The 10666-nt window shown below is 51.8% G+C and overlaps 3 protein-coding genes across 5 annotated transcripts in view; all 3 read right to left on the reverse strand.

The window, feature by feature from the left end:
• map3k14b (mitogen-activated protein kinase kinase kinase 14b) overlaps positions 1-4153 on the reverse strand; it is a 6427-nt gene extending 2274 nt beyond the window's left edge. The window contains exons 1-10 of one of the 2 annotated variants that reach the window (XM_019874431.1): positions 3516-4153; positions 2524-2711; positions 2299-2374; positions 1805-2231; positions 1463-1597; positions 1223-1352; positions 1022-1156; positions 730-831; positions 323-486; positions 60-210 (exon numbers count right to left, since the gene is read on the reverse strand). In XM_019874431.1, coding sequence (XP_019729990.1) covers positions 60-210; positions 323-486; positions 730-831; positions 1022-1156; positions 1223-1352; positions 1463-1597; positions 1805-2231; positions 2299-2374; positions 2524-2692 — 1489 coding nt within the window. In that variant the 5' untranslated portion in view covers positions 2693-2711; positions 3516-4153. Of the gene's footprint in view, positions 1-59; positions 211-322; positions 487-729; positions 832-1021; positions 1157-1222; positions 1353-1462; positions 1598-1804; positions 2232-2298; positions 2375-2523; positions 2715-3515 lie in introns of both variants that reach the window. The other variant, XM_019874430.1, reaches the window with a different exon arrangement.
• A 108-nt stretch (positions 4154-4261) lies between these two features.
• On the reverse strand, positions 4262-9012 carry grnb (granulin b). 2 transcript variants are annotated; one of them, XM_019874432.1, is made up of 13 exons: positions 8890-9012; positions 8625-8698; positions 8233-8376; positions 7623-7733; positions 7399-7549; positions 7167-7288; positions 6977-7097; positions 6721-6812; positions 5901-6113; positions 5589-5822; positions 5157-5390; positions 4860-5084; positions 4262-4570 (listed from the first exon to the last, which is right to left on the reverse strand). In XM_019874432.1, exons 2-13 carry the CDS (start codon positions 8625-8627, stop codon positions 4448-4450), a joined length of 1773 nt encoding a protein of 590 aa, XP_019729991.1. In that variant the 5' UTR covers positions 8628-8698; positions 8890-9012; the 3' UTR covers positions 4262-4447. The 2 variants fall into 2 exon arrangements, with proteins under 2 accessions (XP_019729991.1, XP_019729992.1); XM_019874433.1 differs by lacking the exon at positions 7623-7733.
• A 342-nt stretch (positions 9013-9354) lies between these two features.
• fam171a2b (family with sequence similarity 171 member A2b) overlaps positions 9355-10666 on the reverse strand; it is a 5495-nt gene continuing 4183 nt past the window's right edge. Inside the window, 1 exon segment of the mRNA XM_019874642.1 lies at positions 9355-10666. This exon segment is cut by the window's right edge and continues 28 nt beyond it. Within this exon segment, the coding sequence (XP_019730201.1) occupies positions 10466-10666 (201 nt within the window). The 3' untranslated portion in view covers positions 9355-10465.

Consider the following 10666-nt stretch of genomic DNA (forward strand, 5'->3'; position numbering starts at 1 on the left):
TCCCCCCCCCCCCCCCCACACACACACACACACACACACACACACAGAGGGCAACGTACCCGCTGTGAGGGCGACTGCGGTATTCCCCCGAAGCTGCGCGGCCGTGGCCCGTCTGTCGGGATCCTTGCGCAGGCCCGCACGGAAGACTTTGAGAGTGGAGCGGTCGCAGCCGGACGGCACCTCCCACAGCGGCGCCGGCTGCGTGACGATCTGACAAACGCAAGAGATTCACGACTTGTATTGTTTTGTGCTTCCCCGCCTATTGCTACTAGAACGCTGCTTGTTTTCTGTGCGAATTTGTGCGTCGAAACCGCCGTCTTACGTGCAGACAGAGCGGCTGCGCGTAACGTCGTATCCACGGGTGTCGTCCGTTGAGCATGTGCAGCAGCATGCAGCAGCTACTCCAAACGTCCGCCTTGCCGCTCGGACACTCGCCACGTGCCACCTCGGGGGACATGTGGCTTTCCGTGCCCGGGAAGGATGCTCCTACACATGTGCGTACACAACACACACATTCAGACACATGCACACACACTTTAATTACGGATGAAAATGAAGTTTTAAACTTAAGTTGGCATTGTCACCTCTTTGGAGACGACATTTTCTGAAGGTGTGAATGGATGGAAGGAAGGGTTGTTTTATTTGTGCTGTGCAATTGGTAGGCGACCAGTCCAGGGTCTACCCAGTCACGTGATTCATTTGATTGTGTGTGTACGTGGGTGTTTTTACCCATGTCTTTGGTGCTGCGCCCACTCTCGTCCAGCACACGAGAAAGTCCAAAATCACACAGGAAGCACTTGGTGAGGTCAGCTGACAGCAGCACGTTGTCCACTGCATCAACACACACACACACACACACACACACACACACACACACACACACACACACACACACACACACACAGACAAACACGCACACATACTCATAGACACATCACAAAGACAACACAGTAACACAGATACACACAAACAGAGGTTAAGATGATGTGACGAGCTGACTATGTTCAGGTAGCCCTGCGACCTTTGACATCCAGATGCAGCACGTTCCTGCTGTGGAGGTGCTGCAGTGCCCCCAGAGTTTGGTGCAGGTAGTGCAGGGACAGGTCTCGGGGCAGGCCGCCGCCGCCGTTCGCCCCCAGCAGCTGAGCCAGGCCGGCTGTGGAGTGAGCGTTACACATTGGTGTCAGGCGACGGCGGGGAGTGGACGGAGGTCAAAGGTTACCTGGCTTCAAGTCCATGAAGAGGATCATGTTGGGACCCTCCCTCACTGCGCCAAACAGGCGCACCACCCGCGAGGACGTCGCCAGGCTCCATGACCTCACTTCCTCTTCGCGGAAGTGACTCACAGGAACCTGAATGTGCACGTGCACACACACACACACACACACACCGCTCAACATGAATGACACACAGTGGCGCACACAACAGACACACACACACTCACACACACAGAGCAGCTGACCTTCTTTGCGGCGCACGTGAAGCGTGTTGCGTAGTCGCGTACACACACAACGTCTCCGTAGGCGCCGCTGTGGATGTGACGCAAGACGTCGTACTCCCGACCCTCTCGATAACGACCCGTGATGGGTCGCAGCTTCTACACAACGCAAATGCAAAACAACTGCTCAGTGCTTTTGTGTTCATGTGTGGAACACCTGCCATGCTTGTGTGTGAGTCTTGTGTGTTCTGTTTGTGTCCGTGTGTGCTGTCTCTGTGTATCTATATTTGTGCGGGATGTTTGTGTGTGTGTTTTCTGTGTACGTGTGAATGTGTGTGCCTTGTGCATGTGTGTGTTTGTGCTGACCCGATGCAAGAGGAAGCCCTGGTTGCCGTGCGCACTCGTATTCCAGTCCAGCAGGTGGCGCGTGCTGCCGTATGTGAAGGAAGGGCAAAGCGACACGACTTCGGCCGCTGGCGAGGGGGCGGAGCCACGCTCTCTCCGAGCCAACAGGGAGCTAAAAGCAGTGGACGCTCGCTGGGGCGACCAATCACTTTCATTCCCACTTGTGTGAGGCTGGCAGCTGCCGGTCAGTCGATCTGTGCTTTGCGGTGAGCCGCCATCGCCATCGTGCTGCCAGTCCTTAAACTGAGGAGGGGGAGTGATGACATCACAGGGCGACATCATCACTTGGTCTGCCGAACGGGACCAGCAGATGCCTTGGGATGGGTAACTTGTGACGTCGACTTCTTGTTGTCGTTCTGACTTGGAACTCGCTTGGCTGGCTTCTTTCCTGTGCACGTGAGCACAACAGTTGACTGGTCGCTATCAATGGCAGCGACTGGTGTGATGAGAGTTACCTGAATGTGTGGACAAGGCCAAGGCGCGAGTCACAACGGTGGATGTGCGTCGGGCTGAACTCCTGCAAGTCTTCACCTATCAACGCAGGGGTCACAGTTTTCAGAAAGTGACCAGTGTGACGTGCTGGGCAGCGTGTTGGATGATGGGGAGCAAAGCGGGTGACATGGTGGGCAGTGTTGGGCACAATGGGTAGCCATTGAATGAAATGTGTGCGTTTGTCTCACTCTCAGCCTGCGCCACGACGGACAGACGTAAAGGTTCCCCGGAAGGCACCGGCGGTTGTCCGGTGTCGTCCAGCAGCTCGGCGGTTCCCAGCAGCATGGCCCGGCCGAGGGGGCGGGGACCGACCCACCGCTGCCACTCGCGGTCGGACCCTCCGCTAGGGTCCAGCATGCGACCCAACCTTGACTTCCTGCTGCGTGTCAAAGATGAGAGTGACATCAAAATTAGGAACAACATGGGCTAAAAATAGTGTCGGAGGTTTTGGCGCCACCGCGCCAGGGTGCAGCTGTCCAACTTTGTCTTGCTCCAGTCGACGCGTTGACACTGACAGCGAATTAGCCAGCGTTAACCGCGGCGAACCAACAACAAGGAAGGGCAATACATGAAGCACAGTCATGCTTTGTACTGCCACTTACAAAACATAAATTTCGTTATTTTTTAACGGGAGAGGTGAGTGGTGGAATCAAATTTCTTCAGATTTAAAGGAAAGATGATTTGAGTGTTTTGAGATATGAATGGGGTCACACAATGAGTTCAATTCCTATCTCGAGGCAACATGGCATTATACAGCTCCTCAGTGGCCAGGGAGCGCACACAAGTAGGACCACAATGTCATTGTTGGGGAAAAAAAAAAAACCAACGGTTGGATTTTTTTACTTACTTTCATTATGTCTTTCATAAAAGTGGAATAGAATAGAGGGCTGTTTTCTACATCCAAAAACGTGACAATTTTTTTGTCGTTCTCTGGGACGGAGCGCGGAACACAATAATGGCGTTTTCATTCATTTCAATGGAAAAAGATGATTTGAGAGAAGAATTATGAGCTAGGAGTGCAGTCATGGAGCAAGTTCAAGTGGGAGACATGCAAGACACAAGTGAGGATGATGAAGAAGAAGAATCATATTGGGAATATGACGAACAGTACTGTGTTCAAGTCATCACAAGACATCATTAGCTTTCCCATGATGCCTCATTTCCCATTTCCGTCACTTACCCGCTTCGATCCTGCCAGTGGGGTTGTTGTGTGTTCCCCTGGTAGGTCTGGCAGATAAGATTTGGGGTGCTGGTCCTTCCCGAGCGTCTGGATCTTTCTTTGTGGGTCCAATGCCATCTCGACGCTTCCTGTCCCCCTCCCCCAAACACTTCTCATTGGGCCAAACAACTTTTGACGTGTCCAACAAGCCAACCCCTCATGCCCGAACAACATTCTTGCGCCCCCACTGATACTAATACAAACGTGTGTGTGCATGTGTGTGTGTTCTCTCCCTGGCAACATGTAAAGAAGGGCTTGTGTGGGCTTTGATGGGGGCAGGAACGGACCAATGAAGATACTGAAGTTATCAAACGACAGCAACTTGTCGCTTCTTCTTGGCACACTGCTCAAGCGAAGCTAAACTAAGCTAAGCTAAGGTAAAATCAAGTCAACAGACTTCCAACAGAAGCTTTCTCTCCGTCTTATTTAGATTATGTAGATGTCTCACCTTGGTTAAGGACATCTGATGTGAATTAGTCATTTGTTTACTTATATGTACTACTGCTAAAATTCACTAACCTTTACTGCAGTGTAATTAAAAAAAAAAAATTTGGTTTATAAATTAGTCATGATTCGCGGCGCAACAATTACTCGATTATTGGAGAGGCTAAAATTCCAAGAACTTCAACAATTAATCAATGGACCACAGACACCATAAAACTCTCTGAAATGGTGGGGGGGAATGCATAATGTGTTGAGGCTGACCGTCCATGACACGTTTGATTTTATTGACATATAGTTCATGAAAAACACTTCCGTTTGTTTGCTAAGGTGACAAGCAGAAGCTGATTGGCCAGCAGCGACCGTGTGAATAAATCAAGCAGTTAAACTTGCTTTTGCTGGGCCCAGACACTTCTCATTGAGGAGGTGGGCTTGCGTGTGCGGCGCACGCGTCAGACGATGTCCGGGTCGCGCAAGGAGGCGGCCCACGTGGGCGCCGTCCGGACGCAGCCGCCGCTCGGGTGGCACGAGTAGTGGGCGGGGCAACAGTGCTTCATGTCTGCGCAGCAAACCGCCTGCGGAGGCAAATACGCCATTAGGACACGCCCACAATACCACACGCCACGTCCGCCATCTTGGATGTGGCAGGTCTGCCCCCCGTAAAGTCGCGCAACTACAGTGGATTATCAGCTGATTGATCAGTTGAAGTCATTCCATGTCCAAGCTCATTACTTTCTTTACTCAGATGTCAAATTTCCCCAAGTGATATGAATTGAAAGGCTAATAAAATATCTTTGCGATAAATATGCCTACCGCATAAACAACAGGTGCTTTAAGAAAGTGCTGTTCATTTGTATGACATACCTGGGGCGAGGGGCAGCAGGCCCACTCGGAGGCGGAACTCCGACAGCACGTCTCACGCTCAGCGCAAGCGAACGCCGCCGCCACGTCGCAAGGAACCATCGTCTCCACCCGGACGGCGGCGGCGGCGACATCTGGCGCCGCGGCCGGCTTCTCGCATGTTCCCGTCTCCATGTTGCACGAGTAGCCCTGCGGGCAGCAGTGCTCGCGATCCGGGCAGCACACGGCCTGCGGGCGCAAAACATTACCACACGTCGTACAGGCGGTCTTAAGTCTTTACAACGTGACGAGAAAAGGTACCTTGACGAGCGGGCAGCAGCCCCACTCGCCGGTGGGCAACTTGCAGCAGGTGGTGCCGGCCGCGCAGCTGCTCTTGTCATCGCACTTGACATCGGCGACTGCCGGGGGGCGTGCGACGGCTGGCGTTTTGGTGAGCCAGGGGACCACGCGGCGTCCTCGGGAGCAAGACGAGCGGTGCGGGTCGCACGTGTGCCCGGCGGGGCAGCAGTGGGACCCGTCCTGGCAGCACACAGCCTGAGGGCACCAAGCACACTTCCTGTCACTTTCAAACATGTTGGATGGCGTTATGGGTGAAGTCTTGTGAAGTGTTGGGCACAATGGGCAGTTTGGCATGTTGGTGTATTTGCAAACATGGAATGTCAGGCAATGACGTGTATCGGGTGGCATGTGTGGCGATCCGGCACGGTATGAGGTGGTAGCATGAAGGGTCACCTGCGGCAGCGGGCAGCAGCCCCACTTGCCGGCGCTCTTCATGAAGCAGCAGCTGGCCCCTTTGGGGCAGCTGGTGTGCTCGTCGCACGCAGTGACGCCCGTCGCCACGGCGGTCGTCTTGGCGAGCCAGGGGAGGGGCGGGGCCACGCCAGAGGCATCGTCGCAGGTCTTCGCCTCCAGGTTGCAGCGTTTCCCATGAGGGCAGCAGTGGAAGCCGTCGTGGCAGCACACGGCCTGGCGAGGACCAGAACATTTTCAACCAGTGAGACGGGAGCACGTCAGCTGGTGGGGTGCGTTGGGCGGCATCTTCACCTCCTTGAGGGGGCAGCAGGCCCAGTCCCCGGCCACGTCCTGGCAGCATGTGGATGTTCCGGGACACACCATCGACTCGTTGCACTTTGTGTTTGGAGGCGAGATGGCGCGGACGGACGCGGCGCCATTGGCGGGGTCGTCACACGTGGCAGCGGCTAAGTTGCAGATGGTGCCGTGAGGACAACAGTGAAGGCCATCCGAGCAGCACGTGGCCTGCCAAAGCAAACGGCAGGTGCACATACAAAACAGGGCTCGGCCAAGTTTCGGGCACAAGGGCCTCTTTTGATTTTTTTTTTTTTTTTTTTTTTTTTTTTAAAGACACATGGTCACGCAAGTTAGAAAAAAAAAGAAGAAATAAAAAACAATTTTAAAAAGAAAATATTGTGTATGTAAAATGATTTACATTGTTTACTTTGTTTTATGAAATAAACATTTTCCTTATATAAGTATTTAACAAGACAAATGAAATTTACTGTAGAAGAAATAGTTAATTCCAGTAATTTAATTTATTAAATTCAATCTTATATCGTTTTTTTCATAAAAAACTCATTACATTATAATTCATGTAGTAATTTGATAGTGTATACAAAAAAATGTAAATGTATACATTCACTAATATGTATTTGTATTACTAACAAAAACTTTATTCAATGTAATCAATTAAAACAATGTGATAATAAAATGGAATACATAATATTAACTAATTTCAAGGGGTGGAAAACACTACATTCATGCAACATATTGAATATATTTTAATTATTCATGGAAGCAATATTCAGTCCGCATGTTTGAAAAGCAAATGTTTCCACAAGGGTCTTACATCGGGCATTGGGCAGCAGCCGTACTCCCCCGGACTTGTTTGGCAGCATGTGGTCTCATCTGGACACGTCCATGTTTTGTTGGGACAATCCACTAGCACACACACACACACACACACACACACACACACACACACACACAGAAGAATGCAGCTAAACGAGGGGTGTGAACAATTAATGGATGATAGAAAGTGACAATGGAGTTGCAGATCAATGGAGGAAATCCTGCCGCCAGTACAGCCGTCATCATGAGCTCACCATCTGCGGGCAGCTTGGGAAGCCAGCGGCCGTGCCCCTCGGCCGGCCGGCAGATGCCTTGCTGCAGGTCGCAGACGGTGTGATTGGGGCAACAGTGGGCGCCGTCGTCGCAGCACACGGCCTGCAAGAACAACACTTGTTTCATTGGCTGCCTCTCAGAAACGACCGTGGCACCCGCGAGACCACGTACATCCTGGTAGGGGCAGCAGCCGTAGTCTCCGCCAGCCTGCAGGCAGCAGGTGAAGGTGTCGGGGCAGCTGCTTTCCCCGCCGGGACACGTCACTGACGACACCTTGGCCAGTTTGCTGGCGGCTGCACGGGGTCAAACGGGATTGGTTAGTGTTAGCGGGAGGGGTCGCCAAGGTCGCCCATCCATCGCTTTCAGCCTCCAAAAAGTCCCGTCAATTTAGCGCACGCCCTACCTGGAGCACTGACACGAGGCTTCGCAGGAAGTTTGCTCATCAAGGGCTGCCAACCCCGCCAGTCTCTGCCGGCCGAAACACATCTCGAGCGGGTGAGATCGCAGGCGGTTCCCTCGGGACAACAGTGACGCTTGTCGTCGCAGCACACCGCCTGCGGGAGGTGTCCGAAGGTCAGCTGCAAGCTAAACTAACTGCACTAGTGACTGCTACTGCTTGTGCGTCACCTTAGCCAACGGGCAGCACCCCCACGAGCCGTCAGGAAGCTGGCAGCACGTGGTGGCGCCCGGACACTCCGAGTGCTGGTCCGGGCACAACACAGCCAACGCTCGCACACTCTGCTCAAAACACACACACACGCAAATTCCTATTTTCTCTATTTTTAACAGTGGACCAGTAAGTCCAAAGTTCAGAGTTACGTACGCCTTTCATGTCATACCACGTTGTGCCACAATATGCGAGGGAAGCACTAAGCTCCAGTGAAAGACATGGAGCATCATGAACAACAGCTTGGTTTGGGAGTTTTGCTGCTCACGTAGCGCTTGTTTGAAGTCTCACATCTATGCTCGTTTCCCTAGCCTGTCCGTGGCATTTCCCTGATATATTTTAGCATTCAGCTCATGTCACGGTCATTTCCCAGCACTTGCGCCCCCCACCTGCTCAGGAGGAATTAACCTCCTCTAGGAAAGAGACAAGAGTCGATATGTGGTGTGCTGCAGGTCAAATGGCCGTTCCTTCCGGACAACAATGGATGCCGTTTGAGCAGCATATGTCCTGCGGCGCCGCACGCGCACCTAAGTTAGGTGTGCAGAGACGTGCAGGCGTGTGAGGACTTACGCGAGGCAGAGGGCAGCAGCCATAGCGTCCCGCCACATCCGTGCAGCACGTGCTTCCCTCTTGGCAGGTGCCACCGTCGGGACACACCAGCGACATGCTGGTGCCGAGCAGACCGGACGCCAACAGGGACCACCACACCAGCGCCTGCGCCAAGGAAATCACATTCAATCTCCTGGCCTAACTTCAAATGGCGAACAGTCGATTGTTTACATACTTGTGCCCAGTGACCAGGCCAGGTTCGAAGCCACTTTTGTTCCAATGTCAGCATTAGTCAATGTTATCATCAATTTCTTTAATATTAAAATGTGTTCACAAGCTGGACTACCTTATTGACCCTGCACTAGTTGTTGGTGTCAGTTGCGTGTTGATGACATCACAGGCCGTCGACTTACCATTGTGTGACAGAGGCGGCAGCTGATGACGTCAGTGATGCGAACAGTCCCTCACGCTCATGTGTGCTTGTCGACTAATTCCAACAGAAAACAGACAAATACAACATTATGCCGTTATATGGACCATTGTGTACGTTGATTCTCGCCGTCAAGTGGGAGCTAACAGTGCAAGTTAACCTAGCAAGATCGGTGGCTAAGTGCCGAGCTAGCAACCAAACGGAGCGTTGGAATGAATTAATTTCTGAATAACCGGCTCGTTGCTCACATCGGAGTCGAAGCGGGTCAACAGGACGCGACGACTCGGAGAGAAAAGGCAGCAGGCGAATGACTGACGTTTTCAAAGATGTTTGCGCAAACTCAACCAGGGTCACATGACTCGGGGGCACGTGACCCATCCTCTTCGCTTCTTAAAGAGACACGAGCAAGAATAACAATAATTTCTGCGCGTATTTTCTGTGACGTTAATAATTGCTTTATTTTTCATAGCTAAAAGCTTTTAAGTTTTGAATTAGGGATGGTCCGATCTTGTGTTTTACATGAGCAAAAAGAAACAATTTAACATATTTGATACGTTGTAAAAGTTTATTTATTGAAGCTTATTATTTAGCGTATTGCTCAATAAATACTGTTTCCCTGACGGAGTCATCAAAAGTGTATGTACATCACGCACGTTTCATTTGTCGTTCTTCTTTGTGTTGTGTCCTTTTACAATAAAGTGTCCACGGGCAAGTGAGTGAGTTAGGGAACACATTTATTTCTACTTCGTACACAAAGGTTACACTTGTCACGTGATGGAGGCCCTCAAGTGCCTCCTTATCTTCACAACCACAAGAAGAAGTAAAAGTAAACAAGTGCAGTGGTCATTGTGGCTGATCAAAAAGTATCAACACAAACATAAAACAGCACTTGAATGTCAGGAATAGGATACAAGCAAAAAGTTGGGATTTTAAAGAAGAAAAAGACGTTCGTGTAAACTTTGACGACCGGAAGTCCACATTGTGACCTTTGCAATGAAAACATGCACGTGAAAGTCAAATGCAAGATTGGCAGCGGACGCTCTGCGAGGGAGGGCGGGGGGAATTCGGATGCGTGGTGGGCGGCGGCGACTGTCCGGCAGGTGGCGCGAGACGCTAGAGTAGAAACCTCCACGCCAGAGAACAAGGCACTTGGAGGAGGAGACGGCTGTAGTGACCTATCGAATAATTAAGAGGCCAAATCGAACACTCACAACTGAGTCGCTGGCGCCTGGTGAGGAAAGAGGTGGCACGACGAGGCACTCTAACCACACAAAAGTCACAAGTGCTTGGAAAATGGCTGCTTCATCCTCTGTGGGTGGCCGGCGTGACCCGGGGGGTTGGCGTGGTCGCTGCGGTAGCAAGTGACGGGGCTCAGTGTGCTCACCCCTTGGCACAAACCTGACAACCAATCAGGAACCTGCATGCTTGTGCTTCTTGTGACGGCAATTATGGAAAGTCAATTGAGCATCCCTTCCATATTCTACTTGTGCGCTGAGTCATCCTTATACTAGTACACACTTTGCCCTTATTAGTCAGACAATTTCACAGACTAGCAGCTCATGTTTTACTAGCAAAGTTTTTTCCACTACTCCGTGACATTTGTGTGCCACCCAGTCGTCGAGGTGGGGAACAAATAAACAGGGTCCTCGTCGTTCTCCTAGCGCGCCGTACTTGTTCTCCGATTGTGCCATAGAGTAGTGGAAGGCAGTAGTGGAAAAGGATCACTGGTAAGACAGAACGGTTCGACGAGTGCTGGAGAATAAGAATGAAGGGAGAAAATGCCGAAAAGGGCTTTCCATCGCATGAACGCCGGCTGCAGGTTTTTCACTTCCTGGGATGGAAGACCATGAGGGGCCTGTCCTCGATCTTCTGCCAGGGACTCTTCCGGTTCTCCTCTTTGTCCTCGGTGTCATCATCGGGACTGGTCATGGAGTCGTGGCGGTTCTCGCGGCCTTTGCGAGGAACGGCGGAGGCGCGAGCGGACGGCCCCTGGTCCAGAAGCGGCGTCAGGGAATTCTCCTCAGG

The sequence above is a fragment of the Hippocampus comes genome, unplaced genomic scaffold, assembly GCF_001891065.2.
Source record: "Hippocampus comes isolate QL1 unplaced genomic scaffold, H_comes_QL1_v1.1 scaffold279, whole genome shotgun sequence".
Lineage (NCBI taxonomy): Eukaryota > Metazoa > Chordata > Actinopteri > Syngnathiformes > Syngnathidae > Hippocampus > Hippocampus comes.

Coding starts and splice junctions, on each gene's coding strand:
- grnb (XM_019874432.1), bottom strand. Junction 6,813..6,976: donor TCCCAAGCTGCCCGCAGATG/GTGAGCTCATGA, acceptor TGTGTGTGCTAG/TGGATTGTCCCAACAAAACA. Junction 5,085..5,156: donor GCTGCTGCCCGCTCGTCAAG/GTACCTTTTCTC, acceptor TTGCGCCCGCAG/GCCGTGTGCTGCCCGGATCG.